The sequence below is a fragment of the Hemitrygon akajei genome, chromosome 16 (genome assembly GCF_048418815.1).
Source record: "Hemitrygon akajei chromosome 16, sHemAka1.3, whole genome shotgun sequence".
Classification (NCBI taxonomy): domain Eukaryota; kingdom Metazoa; phylum Chordata; class Chondrichthyes; order Myliobatiformes; family Dasyatidae; genus Hemitrygon; species Hemitrygon akajei.
In genome coordinates, this window is record NC_133139.1 from 16527038 (window position 1) to 16552598 (window position 25561).

The 25561-nt window shown below is 41.7% G+C and overlaps 1 protein-coding gene across 2 annotated transcripts in view; it reads left to right on the plus strand.

Moving 5' to 3' along the window:
- Positions 1-17015: 17015 nt before the first annotated feature.
- Positions 17016-25561, plus strand: part of LOC140739784 (transducin-like enhancer protein 4) — a 184786-nt gene continuing 176240 nt past the window's right edge. For both annotated transcript variants that reach the window (XM_073068300.1, XM_073068301.1), the window contains exon 1: positions 17016-17482. In XM_073068300.1, coding sequence (XP_072924401.1) covers positions 17459-17482 — 24 coding nt within the window. In that variant the 5' untranslated portion in view covers positions 17016-17458. The remainder of the gene's footprint in view (positions 17483-25561) is intronic.

The following is a 25561-nucleotide window of genomic DNA, read 5'->3' on the forward strand; positions in this document are numbered from 1 at the left end:
GGCTATTAAGGAGACAATTTTTTATTTGATATTTGAAACCTAACTAAAAGTAAATTCAGAAAACACCCTCAAGCCTTCCTTTCAGACATTGACGCCAATGTGACTCTTTTGGAGACATTACCAAATGTGCTCTCTTATTCAATGACCTGTAACATGTTGAATCAGTGTCACTATGATTAAAGGCACACAAATGTTTTGAAAAACACACAATGAAAGTTCAGTCCATTATTTTCTGTCTTAAAACATTGGACCATTAAATTGATGACAGTTTTGTACCGACAAGTATTTTATTGACTCTGGCTCAAACCAGGGTTATGCATATGACACATGTTAATTTTCTCTTCCAGCAATTTAACTACCTTGAAATAAGATCTGCGTGTTCCATTCACGTTCCAATGCCTTATCATTCATAAATAGGAAAGCAGATGTTGGTCATTCATCTGTAATTTTGCCTGATGTTACAATGATCAACTTGCCAACATTCCACTGGCAAGACAACTTGCTAAAGGTTCACTTCATCCCATCTCCTGACACTTCTGGTCTTGGAACACATTCTTGTAAAATCAACCACTTCCCTTCCCATCCCTGTAGCTTCCCATTGGCAATGCCTGTGTTTTAAATGATTGACGTTTTCCAATAGATTCAAAGGTTGCTTGTGAAATGACCAACTTGCCCTCAGCAATTCCTGCACATTTCAACGTAGCTAGTTAAACTTCTAGTGCATTTTTCTCTAAACGTGCTTTGGAAACTTCAATATCCAGTATGAAGTCTAATCACACAGACCAAAAACCTTCTTGAAGCAGCTGACACCTACAAAATCAAATCTAACCAATGCCCTTCATTTATGATGAAGGATTAATATCCTGACTAAGAATATGCAGTCTTTGCCAGATTGGATGGTGGCCAATGTGCAGATTTAGCTCAAAGTTTCTGAATTAATATGTGCCCAATGCTGAAATTGGTCAGGAGTGAGATGACGATGAACAGGGGGTGCAGAAGTCAAAGTTCAGTGAATGCATTGTCAAGGAAGAGAAAAATGACACCATTCAAGAGAAAATGCTCCTGAATAAATTAAAAATGGCAGATCCTTGCAAGTGAAGCACCACTGGATTTGCAATACAACAACCTGGAACAGGAGTTCAAAATAACCGCCAGCTCTTTTTGCTAGAGTTCTCATCAGCAACTAGATTCCAGCAACTCCTCGGAAAATATTCCTTTAAGAAGAGAAGGCCTTTGGTTGAGATAAAAGAAGTGACACTGATCTAATTTTCCACTTGCACAAGTTCATTCTGTTGAAGCGCATCAAATAAAAACTGAGCAGGAGCTCCCGTCCACTGTGGCAAAGAATGTTGGAAAGAAGCCCAGAACGTTGGAAGAACTTACTCCAACAGATATTTCAAAAGAAATGCGAGGGAGGGGAGATTCTTTCATAATACTTCCCGAAGATTTGGCTTCAGGATGTTAAATGTAGGTCATCACATATGGAATGAGGTCTCCGATTGGTTTGGCAAATACTCGTACACTGCTTCTTTTGGACAATTAAAATTGGTCCATCTGGATATTTATTAACTGTTTCCTGCTTTTTTTTTTAATCTTTGCAACTTCCCCCAACCCCCAGCTGTCACAGAAAATTCCAGCTTCAATTCCCTTTCTTTCAATTTTATATCCAATTTCTTGAGGATGGCACTGTGATACAACTAATAAAGATGCTGTCTCACAACTCCAGGGACCTGGTTTCAGTCCTGAACTCTGGTGCTGTAGAGTTTGGTCATTATCCCTACGACATATTGGAGTTCCTTGGGGTGCTCTGGTTTCCTCCCAAGACGTGTGGCTTTGGCAAGCAAACTGACTGCTCGAAATTGCTCCTAGTTTGTAAGTGAGAGGGAGATTCTGGGGGGGGAGTTAATGGGATTGCGGGAGAACAAAACTGAGGATTAAATGGTTGCATAAACATCAGGTATCGAGGGGGCCACTTTGCAGGATTGGAGAAAGCTGCAGAGGATGAAAACTCAGCCAGCTCCATCGTGGTCTCTCCACCAACAAGGGCATCTTCGAAAGATAAAGCCTCAGAAAGATGACATCCATCATTAAGGGCCCCTGCCACTCAGGACATGCCCCCTTCTCATTGCTACCATTGGTGCAGAGCCCAAAAATGCACACCCAGTGTTTTAGGAACAGCTTTGTTCCCTCCGCCAACACATTTCCAAACAGCCAATGAACCCATGAACGCGACATCACTATTTTTGCTCTATTTATTTAATTTTTAATATGCATTCCTTATTATAATTTAGTATATTTTATGTATGTGACAGCACTGCTGTATCAGAACAACGGATTTCACATCATTTGTCAGAGATAATGAACTTGACTCTAATTCTGACTCTGAAAATGGAATTTCGGCAAGTGGAAGCTTGATGTCCATTGTCAGAGAGGACATACAGGAGTGAGATATGCCAACTAGTGGCCAACTGCTTTAAATATATCCAAAAACTTGGCCTGTGTCTTTATTATCCTCTTTAAGCAAAATACCTGGAAATTAGACTTTTGCATTAGTTTTTACAGAACTTGTCGGGAATCATTAACTGCATCTCAGGCCAGTGCAGTGCTGTAATACTCTATATTTAAGAACCACACATTTTCCTAAATAACTATTGGTCCAAACTAATATTTTGTAACAAGCTGTGAGAAGTTAAACCATTAACTCTGGAGGAAGTATTCCCTGTCCAGTATATTACTTTTAATTCAACAGTTCTGAAAAATAGACTAATTGTTCATGACCACTATGCTAGTTATGAAAACAAGGATGTAATGCTGAGGCTTTATAAGGCACTGGTCAGACCGCAGTTGGACTGTTAGGAACAGTTTTGAACCCCTTATCTAAGAAAAGATATGATTGGAGAGGGTCCAGAGGAGGTTCACATGAATGATTCCAGGAATGAAAAGATTAATGTATGAGGAGTGTTTGATGACTCACTGGATTTTAGAAGAATGAGTGAGGATCTTATTGAAACTTATCAAATATAGAAAGGCCTGGATAGAGTGGATGTGAAGAAGATATTTCCTATAATGGGGGTGTCAAGGACCAGAGGGCACAGCCTTAGAGTACAAGGACGTCCCTTTAGAACAGAGACGAGGAGAAATTTCTTTTAGCCGGGGGGTGGTGAATCTGTGGAATTCATTTCCCAAGATGGATGTGGAGGCCAAGTCATTGGCTATATTTAAGGTGGAAGCTGATAGGATCTTGATGAGTAAAGGTGTCAAAGGTCACATGAAGAAGGCAGCAAAATGGGGTTGAAAGGGATAATAAATCAGCCATGATGGAATGATAGAGCTGACTTGATGGGCCAGATGTCCTAATTTGGCTCCTATGTCTTATGGTGTTATGAACTGTGGGAGCTAGCTGTTAAGAGTTTGTCACTATGTTTCCTACATTGCAACAGAGAGCAACTTCAAAATTACTTCATTAGCTGTAGAGTGCTTTGCAACATTCATAAAGGTCACATAAATGCAACTCTTCCTGCAGGCAAGAATGCAAGGTCCTTCTATTTACAGCATCATTGGTGGACCTCAATTTACTTGTAGCGAGTTCAATGATTTTAATATATTATGGATTGTTAAAAGCACAATTGAAGGACAAATTACATGTTGATAGACATTTTAGTGGGTTCTGTTGGGAAGGTCTGGTGCCAGGAAACAATGATAGTGATTGAGCATGTACAGTTGTTTAAAATTTGCAATCATGCACGAGCGCCTTTAGTGTTGCGGGATTTCTCAGGAATGTAAAAGGAATAGATCTGAGAACCCTTTATAGAATAGATTTCACTACAAACCCATGCTTCACGTACACCATGGCAGTTTAAGGTCTTTTACATCAGGTGATGAAAGACTTGATTATTGACCGTGACAAGTGGCATATCATTAAATGTGCAGATAAGTAAGAGTTTCCAAAACCCACTTCTGAAAAGAACTTCATCAGCACCTTAGCCTTATCTGAAACTGATAGTGTTTTGTTAGTATACTCTGGCAGTCTGATTATTGCTATTCTTTTGACTTTAAACATGAATTCCTGCAAGCATATCTGACAATCCTTTTGCATTTAAAAAAAAATTCTAGTGGCTAATCAAAAGTGCTGAAAATCGTGAGTCGTTGTTACACTGAACTGGTTTAGATTGAAGTGTTGCTGTATGTTCCAGCTGTTGGGGAGATCTGTGCCTTTTACATTCCTGAGGAGTTCCACAACATCGATGGCACATGTGTGAGGCTGCATGTTTTAAACAACTGTGCAGAGACAATCACTAACTTTGTTTCCTGGCACCAGACCTTCCCAGCAGTAAGGGGAAAGCCAGCAGTGAAGAGGCCAATAGGGCAAAGGCCACGAATACACATGCAACAAATGAAGGCCCCAGCAACGGTAACACTCAAGCCAACAACATGCAGGTAGCAAAACGTGCATGAGCAATGTGTCAGCCACAAAGCAACAAAACAAACACAAGGAATGTTTGGGGCAGCAAAGAAAAGTGCAGATATTAATGCACAATCTGCCTCCACATGGGTTAGAAATGCACGTCAGCATAGTGGTTAATGTAGCGCTACTTTAGAGACAGCGATTGCAATCGGGGTTCAATTCCCGCCCCTGTCTCTAAGAGGTCTGCACCCTATTCCCGTGATCGTGTGGGTTTCCTCGGAGTACTCCATGTCCTCCCACATTGCAAAGATGTACAGGGTAGGGCCAAGTCGGCACCAGAAGCTTGGCGATACTTGTGTGCTGCCCCCAGCACATCTTCGGACTGCGTTGGCTGTTGATGTAAGCAATGCATTTCACGATATGTTTTGAGGTTTTGATGTACATGTGACAAATAAAGTTGGCCTTTTTTACAATCTTTTAAATACTGATTCCAGCCATACATAAACGATCAACGCTCTGACCAATGCTGGATCAGCGGATCCAGTCACTGGATGCCTCCAGAATCAGGAGAATTTGATTGAAAGTTCTCCTTCTGTATGTTAATTATTAATTTCTCATTTAACATTGGGTATTCATTGTAATAAAGGTATAGGAAAGATTAAGACAACAGTCCAACTCTAATCACTTCAATCACTAGGTATCATTCCTTAGTTTTACAGAGCTTTCATCTGCTTCTAAATCTCTAACTAAATATTGCCCTCCTACCTGTGATTTCAAACTATGCTGATTATTTGATGAGAATTGGTGCAATTAGTATCTGATAAGGGGTTTATTATGCTTATCACATACACTATTAAATGTGGGGTGCGGTCGATGACCCGGAGAAGAAGATTTTTTTTAAAGTGTTGACAAACCTGATGTTATCAGTGCCATAACCTGAAGTTTTATGCTGGTCCGTCTATTCCTCTATGTCAGTAGCAGCCTGACCACCCAACATGTACATTTCACCATTGATGAGAGTCACTTAGATCAGCACCAGCAAGCAGTCGGTCAGCACTATGTTTAGATGTAGGCCCATGAATGTAGGTCATAAAAGCCAGCATCAAAGTCTAAGTCATTTTTAGAGTTTTTTTGTCCTTTCTCCTATCTCCTCCCCAAAATTTACATTCCACACTACCAACTAGCTATGAAATTGGTTAAAATGATTATTATTATTATTTCAAAAGTTTCAAAGGTACTTTTAATGTCAGAGAAATGTATACAATATACATCCTGAAATTCTTTTTCTTCACAAACATCCATGAAAACAAAGGAGTGCCCCAAAGAATGAATGACAGTTAAATGTTAGAAACCCAAAGCCCCCCCCAGCTCCCTCCACCCATGCATAACCAGCAGCAGAGCAACGGTCCCCCCCCCCCACCAGCAAAAAAAAGCATCGGCGCCCCACAGCACTCAAGCATGCAGCAAAGCGTCAATATCGTGACTCAATACTCCATAGTTATTAGACTAGCTTAGCCTCATTTGTCATATGTACATCAAAACATGGTGAAGTGCATCATGTGCATCACATCAGTGGGGTTTGTGCTGGGCTTCCGGCTCCAGCATAGCATGCCCACAACTCACAAACCCTTGCCATACATCTTGGAGAACAGAGGGGAAATTGGAGCACCTGTAGGAAGCTCATGCTGTCAAGAGGAGAATCTACAAACACCTGCCAGGCAGTGATGAAAGTTGAACCTTGACTGGAGATCACTGATGCTGTAATGGTATTGTGCTAACTGCTACACAACTGTACCACTCTAGATTTTCAATTACACTCTTCCCCATGATCCCTATCCCTTTGTTTTAGGCAATACCTTCGAGAAAAGCAACCTAGTTCCTTCAAAAAAACTGGGATTTTTCTTAGAGTAGAGAGCTTGGGAAGACTCAAATAGAGGGAATTCAAAATCAATGATACTTCTGCTAGAGTAACTAAGGCAGAGCAATTGGTAACCATAGAGGGAAAATTTAATGTAGCTAGCAAAAAAAAAAGAAAAACAATGCAAGAAATATTTTTCAAGTGTGAATTGCTGTGTCCTGGAATGCACTTCCCAAATGATTGATAGAAACAGATCAACCTTCTCCTTCAACAATGGAAAATGACTTGTCAACATGCCAGATCCCAATCTATCTGCAATCAATGCTATGTCTATTCCTCTATTGGCATTTTAATGGCTGAGTGAGGTTGGCAGTGAGATGATGTAATATTTTGAGGGAATGCAGACAGGGGTCGTCCACTTCCTCTAGTTCTCTTCTTCATCCTATAGACTCACTGGCAAGGACTCTTCATCTCATCTCTTGATATTTGTTGTTTGCTTGTTTATTTATTTATTTATCTGTTTCTTTCATTTTGTATTTGCATAATTTGTTGTCTTTTGCTCACTGGTTGTTTGCCCTGTTGGTGTAGTCTTTCACTGATTCTATTATGGTTATTGGATTTCTTGAATATGCCCTCAAGGAAGTAAATCTCTGGGTAGTACAACGTGACATATATACTTTGATAATAAATTTACTTTAAACTTTGAAAATCTAAGTTTATCAAAATAATATCAACAGCGGGGAGGAACAGCTCTGCACTCTGTCACCAAAACACAGGCACTGGGTGGAATGTTGGAGGGGAAGAAAATCAGGAAGCCTCCATCCTCACAAAGAAAAACACCAGAATATATTTATGAAGACTACAAGGAAACAAATTTTCACAAGTTAGCACAAAGATTTAACTTGTGAAAAACTGAACAATTGTTGCTTGGAATGTGTTACCAAGCCCTACCACAAACTTAAAGTTCAGGTGATATCACAAACCAGAAGGCAAACTTTGAACTGTTTATTAAGGTGTCTGAATCCCAATGTTGGATTACAGTGCTACGAGATACCATCCATGTAAACTGCTTATACACATAATATACAGTCTTTTGTTAATACAGTGACTTGTCTCGTCTGCTGTTGATACACGCTCTGAAGCTCTGTTATGTTTTTATAGCTGCCACTATTTGCAAGTCCGCCCCAATATTTGTTCCATGGATCACAATACTCAATCACATGACAGGAAGAGTTGCATCAAAATATAGTAATAGCATGTTGCCAAAATATTCTACATTATAACAAAGCAGCATAAAATTATGTATTACGTATTTTGTGTACTTAATAACATGTGCTTTGAATTAAAAATGCATGCATGGACAGTTACTACAGTCATATTAAAAATAACATTTCAAAGTCGAGTTTATTGTCATAGGCACAAATACATGCATGCGCAGGTGCAATGAAAAGCTTACTTCCAGCAGCATCTCAGGCACATAGCATCATGTAAGTAGCATTCACAAGAAAAACATAAATATAAATTATACTGAATTTTTTTTTAACAAGAATTCATCCTACAAATGGTAGTATTTACAATAAGTTGGAATTATTTTCAATTGTAAAAAGAGGGTGTTGGTTCAGTTTGTGTTGAAGCTAACACGCAGGTAAGTGGATTCCAGTTAATTGGGACACATTGGGACCAGTACATTTAGGCCCACTTAAGTAGCTGCTCCAATTACTCAAAGTTTCATGGAAATAGTTAAAAAGGTATAAGAAAGACAAACTACTGTTTAACTGAGTAATAAATTTAGTATTTAAATGAAATACAGAACAAATTGGAACATTACCAATACTACTGGTGCTTGCCTATTGTATTTGACGTTGACAGGAAACCTGTGTAGGAGAGTTTTTAGTGGAAAACCCGTTGCTCTGGGGTATTTCCACTCTCTTGACCTCAGAAGTCTGAGTCCAGTGGTATGAGTAGATGTTACAACTGCGACCTTCCATGGTTGCCATGGATGACCATGACTACTTCAGTGCCTCCTCATGCTCCTCACTCTCCTCATAGCATTGCAGAACCTCCTTCCTGGCTGTTGTATCTCACTGTAGATCTCATCCATCCAGTCCACTGGAGCTGACTTTGAATGCTAGGGCAGGCATGACCCTTCCTCACCAGGATATGAGGCCCCGTAGCTACCCTCACCCGACTAAGTCTGCCTGTCAAGTGGTACACTGGGGTGTGGCCACAACCACATGCTAACAGCTACTTGGAGCCACAGGTGAGAAATGAGTGTCCGATGGGGACCAAAGGTAACATTCAAGTTGATTACCAATAACTTCAAATTCTTCATTGTTCCTAATTTGTTGAAGTAGTGGAACTGATTTCATTTTCACTCTCAGACATCTCTTGCATTTCCAAGTCTGAATGCTAGAAACCTCAGAGAGCAAAACAGTTCTGAATTGTCTTTTTTTTTCCTGCTATCAGTGACAAATATCACTGCATTTTGAACACAAACACACACAACGGACACTATTTAAAAACTGTTTGCTCTAAGCATAGAGTAGCGTCTAATTGACACACAAGCACATGCGACTGATACTACTTAGAAACTGCTCAGTAACAGTCTCCTGTCCCAGTTAAGAGGAATAGTGTCCCAAATGAACGAAAGGAACCCCAGCTATTTTCTCAATCAGTTTTTGCTCTTTAAGAGTTATCCAAAATAAGTGGCTGTCTTGATTAACTGATGGCCCGATTAACTGGAATCCTCTGTATTTTAAATCCCCAGAATGTTCATATTATCCTCAGTCATAGTAACTACATTCAGTTTTTAGTCTATGCTATATTGAGCAATAATTGCCAGGGTGTTGTTTAGGTTTATTGAGGTTCCTCCACAAATAAACAAACAACATTCATCTATCTAGCCCCTTCCACATTGAACAAGCTTGTGAAGTGTTTGACAGGAGTATCATGGCTTCTGGGTTAAAAATGGAAATATCACAATAGGTGACAAATATTTTTTAAAGATATTTTTTAAACTGGAAAGATAAAGGATTTCATAGCATGGAGACTAGACTGCTGAAAACGTGGCCACCACTTGCAGGCCACAATCTGTCAGAAGCCAGAGTTGGTGGATCAAAAAATTCAGGCAAGGGGATGAGGTTAGTGAAACTTGCAGAAATAGGAAGGGAAGTAAATAAATGCAAGGATGAAAGTCAGGAAAACTCATGGATTGGAATGGATGGACACCATATGAGCACATGGTTGAAAAGTCTGGTGAGAATGATCACAGATAAAAGTGGAACAAAAACAAATAAAGTGTGATTCCAAGTGAGTGCAGTAATTAAAGTAGCTCAGAGGATCTTACCACAAGACGTTAGTCATTTCTGATGTCATATTTAATTTGGTCAGTATTAATCCTGAGCACTGGTGTCAATGCCAAGTTTTCTCCTTGGTGTCTGTGGGATGTTAGGGGCAGGCATCATTTCTTTCGATCATTCAATTTTATTTAAATGCTACTTTTCCCTCCTTCCAGATCACAGGTCAGAATCTTCTGTAAACAAAAGACAGAAGAGGTGACACAAGAGATTCTGCAGACGCTGGGAACCTTGAGCAGCCTGCACAAAATGCTGGAGGAACTCAGTGGGTCAGGCAGCATCTGTGAAGGGAAATGAACAGTCAGCGGTTCAGGGGAGAATTCCCCACATTGCTAGTGGAAGTTTCTTATACTAACAAAATGTCATGTTTGAGGTACATCAGCAGAAATGTCTGGCATGGATCCTAAGGCAGCATTCCAAAAGTGAATGTGACCCTGACTTTGAAAACAGCTCCTTTTTAAAATATGTTCATTTTTCAAGATCTGGGCAACAATCTCAGGGCCAACATATATATTGGCTATTCCTAATTGTTTTTGAGATGGGATTGTCTTTGAGAACCTCTTTCTTGAACCACAAGACTGTAAGACATAGGAATAGAATTAGGTCATTCAGCACATTGAGTCTGCTCCACCGTTCCATCATGGCTGATTTATTATCCCTCTCAAACCCATTCTCCTGCCTTCCCTTGTAATTTTTGATCCCCTGTCTAACCAAGAACCTGTCAATCTCCACTTTAAATATACTCAATAACTTGGCCTCCACAGCTGCCCGTGGCAATGAATTATACAGATACACCACCCTCTGGCTAAAGAAATTCCTTCTCATCTCTATTCTAAATGGAAGACTCTCTAATCTGAGGCTGTGTGCTATGGTCCTAGACTCACCCATTATAGGCAACATCCTCTCCACATCCACTCTATATTGGCCTTCTAATATTTGATAGGTTTCAATGAGATCTCTCCTCATTCATGTAAATTCCAGTGAGTACAGGCCCAGAACAATCAAACACTCAGGGTCTGTGCTTCCTCAATACTACCTGCCCCTCCACCTATCTTTGAATTGTCTGCATACTTGGTCACAAAGCCATCAACTCTGTCCTCCAAATTGTTGACATACATAGTGAAAAAAGTGGCCCCAATACTGACCCCAGCAGAACAACACTTATCATTGGCAACCAACCAGAATAGGCCCCCTTTATTCCCATTCTTTGCCATCCTGCCACTACTGTCCTTCTAGAAAAGGTACTCATGCAGTGATTTTGTTTTCAGGTTTTTTTTAAATGGTATAAACTTTGAGGAACAACTTTAATTGCCATCTGCATTTACATGTATTAGGAATTTGCTGTGGTGTGTTGCAGTGACATGCAACAAAAGCAACAACATTCAACAATTAGAAAGAATATGAAAATAAAATTAGAGGTTAAAATACAGATACAGAATTAAATGTGCATATAAATTTAAATGCCAGCATCTTTGAATAGATATTTACATTTGGACCCAGCAAAGATAAAGAAGTTGTTCAAAGCCCAGTCAACTTTAAAAAGCTCTTGCAAATTTCTGGGACTGGTGTCTAAGTCAGCTCAATCTAAAAAAACCCTAATACTGTTTTACACTATAATACGCTCAACTTGCTACAATGTCATTATTTTATTTTTTGTTCATTTTGTTGTGCTATGTATAATTTATGTTAGTTTAACTTTTTTCTGGCATTTATTCCCAGGTTATGTACAGTATGTTACTGACAATAAAGCTGAATTTAGATAGACTTGAACTTGGGAGAGCTGCCCGATATATCACTCAAGCAAGAGGCTGGCGACCCCACTGTTGTTGGCCAAATCAAAGGTGGTGATGAATCAGAATATCGGAGGGAGACTGAAAATCTGGCTGAGTGGTGCCACAACAACAACCTCTCACTCAATGTCAGCAAGACCAAGGAGCTAATTAGTGACTTCAAGAGGAGGAAAGCAGCAATCCATGAGGCAGTTCACATTGGGGAATCACAGTGGAGAGGGTCAGCATTTAAATTCCTCTGTATTTCATTTCTGAGGATTGTTCCTGGGTCTAGCATGTCAGTGCCACTGTGAAGAAAGCATGGCAGTGCTCCTACTTTCTCAGATGTTTGAGGAGATTCGGTATGTCATAAAAAAACTTTGACAAACTTACGTAGGTGTAGGGTGGAGAGTGTATTAACGGATTGTATCACAGCATGGTATGGAAACGCCAATGCCCTTGAACAGAAAATCCTACAAAAAGTAGTGGATACAACCCCAGTCCATCACAGCGAAAGATCTCTCTCTCCCCACCATTGAGCACATCTCCATGAAACACTTGTTTCAGGAAAGCAACATCCATCATCAGAGACCCTCACCGTCCAGGACATGCTCTCTTCTCACTGCTGCTATCTGGAAGAAGGCACAGGAGCCTTAGGACCAACACCACCAGGTTCAGGAACAGTTATCATCCCTCAGCCATCAGGCTCTTGAACCAAAGGGGATAACCTCACTCGTCCCATCACTGAACTCTTCCCATAACCTTGACAACTTTCAAGGATTCTTCATCTCATGTTCTTGATATTTATTGCTTATTTATTTATTAATTATCTTTTTTTTGTAATTGAATACTTTGTTGTTTGTCCATCCTGTTGGGTGCAGCCTTTCATTGACTCTCTTCTTGGATTTGCTGTGCATGCCCACCAGAAAACAAATCTCAGGGTTGTATAGGGTGATGTATATGTACTTTGATAATAAATTTACTTTGAACTTTGAAGTTTGACACAGTTGTGCTCACTGAACTGTACAAAATGACTTCATCACACTCCCTGTCTACCATAGAGCAGATCCACCAGACGCCTCAGCGATCGAATGGCGATTGGAGTCCTCAGCACCGAGTCTCGTGGCACTAAATCAAACAAACTTCCGCTAGGTTACCATCTACCATCCTCCCTCAGCAGATGATCATTTAGTGTTTCTAAATAATGAACAGCATAAAATGAAACATTGAATATCACCTTGGTGCAGAATGCACCCTACGTCAGCATCCTCAAATCCTATTACTGGTGGTGTTTGGTATTACCGCCAGAGACTAGGATGGCTAAGTGGTGAACGGCAATCTGCCAGGCAGGGTAGAATCAGGATCAGATTCAGATTTATTATCACTGACATATGTCGTGAAATTTGTTGTTTTGTGGCAACAGTACAGTGCAATACAGTATATAAAATATACTACTAATTAAAATATTAAATCTATATCCATATTTACACAGTGGATAAAATATTAAATCTATATACATATTTACACAGTGGATTCAGGTTAATTGGACCATCAATTAATTGAAGAAGCCATTTATTTGGGAGAACTCTTAAAGAACAATAACTAAATGGAGAAAATAGCTGAGATTCCCTTTGTTTATTTGGGAGACTATGCCACTTGACACAGGAAACCGTGGCCATTCAGTTTCTAACTAATGTTAGTCGCATGCATCTGCATGGCCTTTAGACACTACACCATTTTTAGAGCAATCACTTTCTAAATATCATCAGTTGTGGGTGCTTGTCTCCAAAAATTGTGATTTTTGTCATAAATAGTTGGTGAGAAGTAAGCGGTAGAGCGATTTGTTTTTTTCCCTCTGTGGTTTCAAGCGTTCGGGTTTGGAGATGCCAGAATTAGTCAGGAGTGAAAATGAAACCATTTCAATGAAAATGAAGATTTGTAGGATGCAGTGGTCTAAAGCATTATATGAAGGCAGCCCACTTATCTGCACTAGGTGTCTGCACTGATTTTGTTCACTTACAAGTCAATCGAAAGACCAAGGCAGATGACTTCCTCCGTTGACAACTATTAGGAACTAATACACAGATTTATAGTACTGTAGAGGTATTAGTACTACTACTACCACTATGACGTCGAATCAGGCCTAGGGGGCCAGTGTCAGGCACGATGACGGACTCTCCACTCCTCCCTCTCTCTCATCAGTGTGTTCAATTCATCTACGTTAGCCATGCCGCTATCTTCTAGGAGTGTGTTGACCATAGTCTTGGGAGGGCACCCAGGGTTCATCCTCCCATGCTTGGGCTCCCATGTGATGACTAGGCTGGCAGGTAGCTCAGGGTGGCGTAGACAGTGCCCCGCTAGTTGCAGTCTTCTCGCCTCGATTTTAGTAGTGAGCGTCGGTAGGTCGTCATGGAGCTCGACGTTCGTCATGTGCTGTTGCCAACTCACGTCAAGAGGTATTAATAGTATTCTAATTTGTTCTGTATTTCACTTAAAGGCATAAATTGTTACTCACTTAAATTGTAATTTTACTTTTTTATACTTTTCATCTATTTCCATGAAACTGAATAATTGGGGCTTAATTGGGTCAAAAAGTACTGGTCCCAATGTGTTGAAATTAATCAGTATCCACTGTATATATAAATGAAGTCTATAGAGTGAAAAGAGAGCAAAAAATAGTAAGGTAGTATTCACGGGTTCATTGACCATTTAGAAATCTGGTGGAGGGGAAGAAGCTGTTCCTAAACATTGAATGTGTGTAATCAGGCTCCCGTGCCTCCTCCCTGATGGTATTAATGAGTAGAGAGCATGTCCTAGTGAGTAAACCAACATAAGGAATAGGCCAATGACCTTGTCCTCATCAACTCACTTGCGGCAGATGCTTCTACCCACTACAAAAGCAATCTTTGCATGGCCCTTGAGGACACGAGCTGCAGTTGTCAAACTGGCCACACCCTCCACCGTGCTGTTCGACTCTACGATTGTGCCAAATGTGATAGATTTGGAACAGATCTATCAGTTGAAGTCTGTACATTCATGAGGTGCCAGGGATTACCATCAGCATAGAAATGTACATCACCACAACCTGCAACATTATGTCCCAGTGCGTCCCATACTTAACTGAGGGGGTAACCCTGGTTCACTGAGGAGTGTAGCACTACCCAAAAATATTGAGATGTCAGCCCAGTGAAGCTTCAATACAATGTGCAATAGAGTACATAATATTGAGAATTACATGATACTGATGGCCTGACTGTTACCAAGTTCCCCACCCTACCCCTCCATGCACCAGGTGGCATGTCACTACCCCCTACCCTTCTTCTTCTGGGTGGTGGAGGTCATGGGATTGGAGGGGTCTGGGTGTGTAACATTTGAGCATTCTGACAGCAGTACGTGCTGCAGCCACTGTGCACCAGTGGTATGGAGGGATGTGTGGGAATGAACGTTCAGGGGGTGGATGGGCTATTCCCGGCAAAGTGTCTTCACTCCGCTCAGGCTCAAAGTCCGGTCATCCTCACTTCTGGAAGCATTGCCTCAGGGTCCTTGGTCGTATATGCCACGTTGAACTCCTTGCTGCTCTCTATGGCAAGATAAAGTCATTAAAAAACACAGATGGTCAGGAAAAAGAAATTCGACTCACCTCTCACTAAAGTAGGCAGCTCTTACATTGCAATGGTGAACCCTAGTTTTAGATTCTTCCATAATTCCCACCACATCTTTTATAATTCCCCCCCCCCCACTCTTCTAAACAGCAGCAGTCCCAAGCATGTACACCCCTTCTTCATATGACAACATACTCTCAGTGGCCACTTTATTAGGCACACCTGCTCATTAACACAAATATCTAATCAGCCAATCACGTGGCAGCAAGTCAATGCATAACAGCATGCAGACATGGTTAAGAGGTTCAGTACAACACACACACAAATGCTGGAGGTACTCAGCGGGTCAGGCAGCATCTATGGAAATGATTAGATAGTTGACTCTTCAGGCCGAGACTATTCTTCAAGACTGAGCAGGAAGTTCAGTTGTTGTCCTGACCAAACATCAGAATGGGGGGAAAAAAACTGTGATCTAAGTGACTTTGATCGTGGAATAGGATCCTTGAATAGGAATCAGTCCTGACCAAGGGTCTCGGCCCGAAATGTCGACAGCGCTTCTCCCTATAGATGCTGCCTGGCCTGCTGCGTCCCACCAGCATTTTGTGTGTGTTGCTTGAATTTCCAGCATCTGCAGATTTTCCCCGTGTTTGCCTTGATCCTGGAACGACTGCCTGCGCCAGGCAGGGTGGTTTGAGTATCTCAGAAACCGATGATCTCCTGGGGTTTTCACGCACAACAGAATCTAGAGTTTACAGAGAATGGTACAGAAAAAAAAAACAAAAAGAAGAAAACCTGTGAGCAGCAGTTCTGTGAGTAAAAACACCTTGTTAATGAGAGCGGTCAGAGGGGAATGGTCAGACTGACTCAAGCTGACAGGAGGGCGATAGTACCTCAACCCCGTGTCACAATAGTGGTGTGCAGAAGAGCATCTCTGAATGCACAACATGTCAAACCTTTAAGTGGATGGGCTCCAGCAGCAGAAGACCATGAACATAGACTCAGTGACCACAGGAGGTACCTAATAAAGTGGCCTCTGAGTGTAGATGGAAAAGTTTTTGGGCAAAATTTGCACAAACCCTGAAAGTGTTATATTCATGAGTAAAATCAAACTGCCCGGTTTGATAGCAAACGTACTGTTGAACTCAAAACATACGTCAGAAATAGTCAATGGTAAATACAAGTGATTCTGCAGATGCTGGAAATCCTGAGCAGCGCACACAAAACGCTGGATCAACTCAGCAAGTCAGGCAGCATCTATGGAGGGGAACAAAAAGTCGATGTTTCAGTACGAGTCTCAGCCCAAAACGTTGTCTGTTTATTGGTAGATACTGCCTGACCTGCTGAGTTCCTCCAGCATTTTGTGCATTGTCAGAAGTAGTCAGCAGGTCAGACAGGGTCTGTTGAGAGATATATAAATGCCTTTTCATTGCTGCCTGACTTGCTAATCATTTCCTTCATTTTCTGTCGTCTATTGCCCAATTTCAAAACAAGTTTAAACTGCTACACACCAAGTAGTTTCCCCTGGGCTCTGGGTTGAACCGTAACACATGTTCTGTTCATGTCAGTTAAGAAACATGCATATACCTGCTCTATGAAACCATACTTAGTACTTAATGACCAGTCTCACCATACTAAATTTGGATATTAAGTTATTTTGCCCTAAGGAACTGGGTCAATTCTGTGGCAGCATTGTTTCAGAATGAACACTCTTTCTTCTAACAAATTTACTTGCTTTATTTATTTATAATTAAACTTTATTTGCATCTGTACTTTGCTCTTATTTGTTTACAGCGTCAAAATCCTATTTTTGTGGGAGGATACCTTATTTGGAACTTCAATTACCAAAATGATATGAATACATTTTTTTCTGTACACACAGGAAAAAAAGCTACGAGGCAAAATGTAGCTAAAAGGTTGGAACCCAAACGCAGCCAATGGGCGGCAGGGAGTGCCGAGTCCCCCACGTGGGTTGGGTCGGACGAGCAGCGCTACCATTGGTTGGCTGGGGGCTGGTAATTGACTAGTTGCGGTGAAAACATTAGATTTCAGTCCAGGAAACCGCGTGTCCCTGATCTCTCCCAGTGCAAAGTCTTCGATCAGTCGTGCCTTAGTTTTCCTTTTTGATATTTATTTGCTAACTCTGTTTTCGCTCATCCCTCTCCTTTCTTTTCGCAAGGATTGCGGGTGATTTATTAATCTGCCTTTCTTGCACATTAGCCAGGAGGGGTAAAAAAAAGTATCCGACGTTACTGACAGATTTATGAGCCAATTGCGAACCATCGCCTCAAGGCTACATGATTTGATCCCGGTAGAGAAGAAGTGCTTGTTTGAATTAGTCCATTTGAACAAAGGGATCCGGGGGATGTACAACATCGTATTACACCGTTTGATCGCAGCTTTTTTTGGTGTGGGCTGTTACAATTCCTAAAGATTGCAGCTACCTGGACAAATTTTCTCCAGCAACAGAAATGTTTCCTCACAACCGCTCGTCGGTAAGTGACTTGATCGTTTTTTTTCTCTCTCTCTAAATGGAAGGATATAGAGTCTCTACTTCGGTACATCACTACTGTCTTGATATATTGTGGCCTATTTTTCTCTCTCGCTCCCTCCCCCAACATGAAGCTTGAGTGCTACCAACACGGGGAAATGCTAATAGATGATTAGCACGGCGTGTGAGCCTCTAATAGTCCATTGTGAAAGCCGCGTTTGCTATGTAAATACTTAAAAAGCACCGTGGTGGGAGTTTTTTTTCCCCCCTTCTGAGCATCGCCTTCTCTTCTCGAAAATGTCATTTTGTGTTTGCGCCGCTGCTGAATCGCTTTTGCTGGGCTCCTAACTCAACTCCACACAAGTAACAACTGTAGAAAATGGAGATGCGTTGTCACAGGGGGAGGGTGTGTGTGTGTGTGTGCGCGAGTGAGAGGGAGGAAAGCAAGGCGCCGGGCAGTAGATGAGGCAGTCGATTCTGAATTCTATTATTTCTACCCCCCCCCCCCGCATTCGTGTGTGTTTGCACCATACGGCGAATCGATTTGGGATCTCAGATTTATTTTTAAATTCAAAGACCCAGCACCCACCCGTTCTACAGCCTCTTTCACTTTTATCAGAGGGGGGCATGTGCGGTACACGTGCGGGGCAATAAAGCGAGAGAAGCGCACTCGAATTACAGGGGATTGTTTACATTGGCATCCCGGGGGTAGTTGAGGTCAGATAATTCTGGGTGCCTTTCACTAAGCTGCTTAGGAAGGGGTTTTATTCCACCACCACCCCCACCCCCGGCAAACCTTCAGACCTTTTATCCGTACTCCCCCTCACACTCTCTCGCCTCCCCTTATTAGCTGTCAGTCACGCTTGTTTATTTTTAATATATCGGGAATTTCCTAACCCTCCTTTCCCCACCCCATCTTAAAAGATCACAGACCAATTCTTAAACGGCGAAGAGGCTAAACCCATGATGTTAGAGCAATGGCGAATATTGCGGTTTAAAAAAAAAACTGACTTCCTTATTGGACTGAGTTCCGTAGCGACAGAGAGCAGTAGTTACCCGTTTTGTTTGCGCGTCCCCATCTTTTCGCTAAACTTGTGCCATTTATTTCATCCCTATTGAAATAAAATGGTTTTACTGGGCTTTTGGCAATGCAATTCTTCGGTGTTTGGAGTGTCCTCCAAAGATCTTTTATTTCTGAAAGGCATGCAACATAATCCTAAACTACAGCGTCATTTGCCAAGTGTGTACATCGGCATCCGGCTCTACCTCCAACGTGGACCCCTCCCTTGTTTCTCTTTTTTTTAAAAAATGTGGCTTCCCTGGCAGAAAAGTTCTGGAGAGGCAGTCATGTCACCAAAGGAATATTGGTAAGATTGAAACCATTGTCTTCAGTCCTTGTCACAAACTTTGTTCTCCAGCCGCCCACTTCATCATTCTCCCTGGTGATTATCTGAGATTAAACAAGATTGTTTACAACCTCGCTGGCATATTTGACTCCCGAGTTAAGGTGGTGCCATTATTAAGGTTGCTATTTCCGCCACTGTCGCATTGTCGGACTCTCCACCTGCCACTGCTCATCTGCTGTTCTTCTGTCGTCTTTGGACCAACTCTTCTACTGAACTGCTTTAGTTCTGATCTCTTCGAAAGCTGTTCCTTGCGCCCTAATGGACATTAAGCGCTGATGCCTACTTGCTCTCTCACACACGGAACTTCTAGTTAAGCAACGACTTGTTAAAATGCTCATGGTTTCAATTTCCCCCATGACCCCTCCCCTCCAGGGTCCTCCGCCTCGTACGAATGTTCTAAAGCATCTACATCTCACCAAGTTTGCACTCCTTCAGTATTTCTGATTTTTATTTTAATTACCCTGCCACTGATAGCCAAGGCACTGCCCCAGGCTGGAACTTGCAGTTCTTCAAATGCTTTTCACATACTGTGACTAAAATTTAGTTAAGTGCCCAGATATCTTTGTGTGTGGCTTAGTGTCCAAATTAGTTTGCTGATGCTGAGATGGATGCAGAAAGATGCTGTTGCAATGTCAAAGTTATTGATGGTGATGCCAGATGTGTAAAATAGTATCACTCCTTTTGGAATCAGGGAGGTGAAGTGAGGGATTAGGAGGCCATTCTGACTCGCTTGCTCTGCACTAACTACTTTTTATTTTGAATTGTTTCCCAATCAGACCAGAAGATGGAGCAGAATTGGGCCATCCAGCTTATTGACTCTGCTCCACCATTCCATCATGGCTGATTTATTATCCCTCTCAACCCCATTCTCCTGCCTTCTCCCTGTAACCTTTGATGCCCTGGGATTAATTTCCTTCTTCTCCCAAATATCTCTGCAGACTTGTTCTTTAACACAATGCCCTTTTGAAGCTTGGGATACATTTATTTTCCCCTGTAGAATTTCATGTTTTTATTTGTGACATGAGAGCTTGCTGTTTTTTTTTGGCTCATTTGTAATATCCAAAACTATTTTGAATCTGGGATATTGTTTCATGTTTACTTTCCAAATGCCTCATTTTTGAAGCATTATACCCATGTACCAATGGTGAATTGAATGGTAATATGAATAATATCCCCACATGTAGCCTCCAGGTCAGCCGTTGCTCTTTCATATTGTGACACCAGTACATGAGAAAACGTGGATTGTTGAAAGGTGAGCCTAGTTTGTCCTCTACCATCGTGGTAGACAAATGGCGCAATGGGTGCGGCATTGTCTAATCTCCGACCATCAATCTCTGTCATTCTGTCTGTGTTTACCCCAGGCAAGAAGCCAGGGTAAGCCCAGTAGCAGATTAGTATGATGCCCACCTCCTTTCCCTGGATAGGAGGTGAGGCCAGATGACTGGGCAGTGTTGTTAACTCTTCTGCATGAAGAAAGGCGGGCATCTTGATTTTCTCCAAGTTTCTGCGTCTTGGGTCAGTGGAGACTTTTTAAAAATTTTTGCAGTAAGCTACATGGATGACAGCTTGCATTTATAAAATCCTTAACCATAGCAACATGTTTCAAGGCGTTCTACAGGGTTTGTCAAGTTGTTGAGAAAATGCTCATGGTTTTGCATTCCAGTGTCACCATGACCAAGGTAGTGTATTGGTTAGTGAATTAGCTTTACTGTGCCAGCAATTACTGGTCAGGATTTGATTTCTGCTGCTGTATGTTCTCCCAGTGGGTTTCCTCTGGATGCTCTAGCTTCTTCCCATATTCCAAAGACGGGCTGCTAGGTCAAGTGAGATGAGGACATGCTGTGTCGGTGCCAGACACTTTCAAACGATGCAGTAACACATTCCAGTCTATGTTTTGATGTACGCGTGATGATTAAAGCTAATCATTATGCTTTGGTTTGAAACCCTGCTTTAGTGTAGAAGGGGGTCAGGTTAAAGTTCCATGAGTTTGGATCATAAAATATTGGAGCAGAAGTAGGCTACTTGGCCTATCGAGTCTGCTCTGCTATTCATTCATGGGCTGATCCAATTCTTCCAGTCATCCCCACTTCCCTGCCTTCTCCCAATACCCTTTGATGCCCTGACTAATCAAGAACCTATCTATCTCTGCCGTAAGTGCACCCAATGATTTGGCCTCCACAGCTGCTCGTAGCAACAAATTCCACAGATTTACCATCCTCTGACTAAAGTAATTTCTCTGCATCTCTATTCTAAATGGATGTCCTTCAATCCTGAAGTCCTCTTGTCCTAGACTCCCCTACCATGGGGAATTTGAAGGAAGTTTGGGAATAAAGGTTAGGTTTGGAATTCAGGGAGGGTGTATGGAAGCAGAGGGAGAAATATTCTACGAGAACCTACCAATGACAGATGCCTGATACCCAGCCCCAAGTCTAGTACTTGCTCTGGCAAGATACCCTCAGGGAACACCAGAGCAGGGTGCAGAGAAAATTTGACATCAAACATCGCAAGAGGTTGACAATGAGTTCTAAATACAACTTGTGCAGGATGGCGATGAAATGGTTTGTAGAGGGTGTTCAAATGTTTAGGCCCTCTGCAACAGAAGGCAACATAGCCAAATGTAAACTGCAACTGGAGGAGATCTTGGGAGTTCATAGGATTGAAGGATTTGAGAAATGGGATAAGAATTTTGATAGCAAGGGCAGATGAATGTATGGATCACTTTATATCTAATTGCCTGAGGCCATGTTTGAAAGATATGGTTTAATTTTAAATCCTTCTCAATTAACCTAACATTGATTATTGACCTGTCAGCATTACAAGGTGATATTCTAGAAGTCTGACAGAAATATAATTTTTTTTTTTATTGTTGAGCACCTGAAGTGTGTTGAAGGGTCTGGGCCCTAAATGTTGACTCTTTATTCCTGTCCATTGATGTTGTCTGTCCTGCTGAATTCCTCCAGCTTTTTGTATGCGAGTGTTAATCCAGATTACTAGCATCTGAACAAAGTCTTGTGGTTATGCTGAAACATCTCATTGTAGTGTGCCTCACTTGCTCCCTTTGGTTGTAATGGCTATTTACACAGTGGTCACTTTATTGCATACATCCTGTACCTAATAAAGTGACCGTGGAATGTATATTTGTGGTCTTCTGCTGTAGCCTATCTACTTCACATTTGTTCATGGTTGTTTTTGTTAACTGTCGCCTTCCTGTCAGCTTGAACCAGTCTGGCTATTCTGACCTCTCTCATTAACAAGCACTTTCTCCCATGAACTGTCACTCACTGGATTGTTGTTTTGTTTTGCACGCCATTCTCCATAAACTCTAGAGATTGTTGTGTGTGAACATCCCAAGAGATCAGCAATTTCTGAGATACTCAAACCACCCTGTCTGGCACCAACATCACTCAGATCACATTTCTTCCTTATTCTGATGTTCAGTCTCAACAGCAACTGAACTGCATGCTTTTATGCATTGCGATGCTACCATGTAACTGGCTGATTTGATATTTGCACTAAATGAGCAGGAGTATCTAATAAATTGGCCACCGAGTGCAGTTGCAGGACCAAGAACTGGGGTTGGCAAAGGATGTGTGGAATGAGAAGATATGTTGGGAATCTCTGCACTAGGCATCCTGGTGTCATTCTGAGGCAAGCTGGTTGGGGGGGGGTGGGTTTGCTGGGAGGGGAAGCAAAAATGTTTACATGTTTCATTTTGTCACGGGCAATTTCTTAATAGATATATTTGCCCAATGAGGTCTTCATGCATTTTGTGCATATGTTGCTTGTACAGGAAGGAAAATGCCAGAGTGAATGGATGCCAACTCTGGAAATGTTGTTATGTAAACGAAACCGTCTGGTGGATTGAATGCATTTGCATGAAATGTGTGAATTTGCATGTATTCAAAGCGAAACAAAGTTTGATAAGTTTCTGTTTTTAATCTTGCGGTTTTATTTGAGTGATTGAATTAATCATAAGGCGACCTTTTTAACCATTTTGCCGCTGTTCCTTTTTGCTTTGTTTTCCCAAACTGGCTTGAAGAGTTTTGTTTGATATCACCGGTCCAAATCGGCTGTACTCCAGGAGCTGTTTCGGACCTCCGTTACTTCACTGACTATATTTGTGTAATTTCGCCCACTGCTCTACAGCTTTCCATTTTGGCTTTGATAAAGCTTCGGGCTTTCAATGGAACTGGCCTCTTCTGAGCTCAAAGGAGATTTGATTTCCTGCCAGAATGTCCCCCAAGCTCTTGTGTCTTCCAGCTGCTGAAGAGGTGTTCCCTTGTCACCCTGACAAAACCTTAAACTCACTAATCCTTTACTACTTAAACACTTTGCCCTTTGATCTGTTATACTTTTCTTTCCAAATGCACCCCACCTTCCCCTGCTATATTATTAGCTTCTTTACTGATAGCTGGAATGCTCTGCCAAGGGTTGTGGTAGAGGCAGGTAGCATAGGAGTATTTCAGAGACTTGGATAGTCAAAGTATATTTATTATCAAAGTATGTATATTTTGCCATATACTACCTTAAGATTCATTTTCTTATTTCAGGGAAATGAAGTACTATGGAATTTATGAAAAATTATACTCTTAAACAAAACTTATTTAAACCCATCACTCCTACTGAGGCATAGACTGCCGATAACAGCTCACCAGAGTACTTTATTCTGAGCCAGTCTTTCAAGTTGCTGCAGGTGTAGCCCATCTTTGAAGCTCCTTCCTCTCGCTAAGGTGAAGTCTTTGGAGCTTATGCTAGTGTTTCTGTAGCTCTGGGTTTCTGATGGATGGGTTTGCCAGTCTTCCTTTTGCAACCAGTCTTGGGACTGTTGAGTGATGGTGAAATTTGTGTACTATTGTGTAAAAGTCTTGGGTGTGTGTGTGTGTGTTTGTAAATCTGGCAGGAGCAAAGGATGGTGAGGGTGGAGCACCACAGTAAGGGTGTGGGACGGGGGCAGGGAAGCAGTTCCAGGAACAAGGGTGGCACAGGTGCAGGCATACCCAGCCCTGAGCACCAGGCAGGGTCATTTGATTCCAAACAGTTGGTTTATTGATCTTTAAAGAATATATCTCTAGTGCTTCTTGCTCCCTTCCTGTGTTCTCAACCGTGAATCCCTTCCCCCTTCCCACTCATTTCACGATAGAGACCCATATCAGAATCGGGTTTCTCATCTCTCGCATATGTCATGAAATTTGTTTTTACACAGCAGCAGTGCCATGCATAACTTTACTACAGTTTAAAGGACTTTTGCACAGTACTATACATAAAGACTGACAAAGAAGACAAATTTGGATAGGCGGGTGAAGATGCAGAAAAGGGAGGGATATGGTCAAATGTGAAGTGTGTTGGGTTAAAATTGGGAGTCTCTGGATTTAGTCGGAAACAACAGCATGTGACATTGTTGCTGCTCAGTTCTCTCTATCTGTGCTTTTCAGCAAGGGCTGTTGGAAGCTTTCAAAAGGTAGAGACCAAGGTAGTTCTTAAAATGTCCCTCTCTACTGGTGCCCACAGTGTCTATTGTTGATGCCAGTTCAGTGAATGGAGATCCAGGGTGAAACTAGAAGTCTTTAACATCATGCTACTTACTACAGGTACAAAAAAAAAGTTTAAGCATTTTGCCCAAACAAGTGGGACATGCTCAGGTAGAAACTTGGTGGCGGTGGACGAGTTGGTTTGTAGAGTCGGTTTCTGTTCTGCATAACCTTTGGGTGTCACAGGGCACACCTACAGGGTATCTTGGTAGGGCGCAGTTTACCAGCCAATCCATAAAGTGTTAGTAGAAATACTGGACCTTACAAAAGCAACACCAGCACTAATTTAATACTGGGTTAACTCATGAAAGGGTTGACTAATGCAATAGGCCTCATTTGCAAGATCAGCACACACAAAATGCTGGAGGAATTCAGTGGGTCAGGCAGCATCTATGGAAATGAATAAACAATCAATGTTTTGTGCCGAGACACTTCTTTAGGACTGGGAAGATGGGGAAGAGGCCAGAATAAGAAGGTGGGTGGGGGGGGGGGGGGGTAGTACAAGGTAGGAGGTGATGGGTGAAGCCAGGTGTTTGGGGGGAAGTGGAAAGGTGATGGTTAGAAAAGGTAAAGGGCCGAAGGAGGAGGAATGTCAACTGTTTATTCATTTCCACAGATATTGCCTGACCTGCTGAGATCCTCCTGCATTTTGTGTTGCTTTGCACTTCCAGCATCTGCAGAATTTCTTGTGTTCTTATTTGCAAGATGTTCACCGGCCACTGCAATTCTTTGTAATGAGTGCTGAATAGATTTAATTCTCTAAAACCAAAACAGCAGAGCCAGTGATCTGAAACTCAGTAGGTTAGATTTGCAGTTATTTTACAGCACAGTTTCATTTAGTGGTAAGCGATGAGTGACTCTCATAAATACCCACTCAGATCATTTGTCATGTTTCAGGTATAACTAATAGAACAGCTTTTTTTTTCCCCCTGGTTTGGGTTCTCTTTTTTTGGTTTCCTCTTGGGGCATGAGGACTTGTATTTATCATGCATTTCACTTGCCCTCTGAATTGACCAGCACGCAGAGGGTAGTTTTAGGTAAGCCTTTGACTCAGAGTCCTACACCACAGAAACGGCCTGTTGGCTCACCTAACCAGTGCTAGCCTTGCCCTATCTACCTGGACCATAACCCTCCATTCCTCTCCCTTCT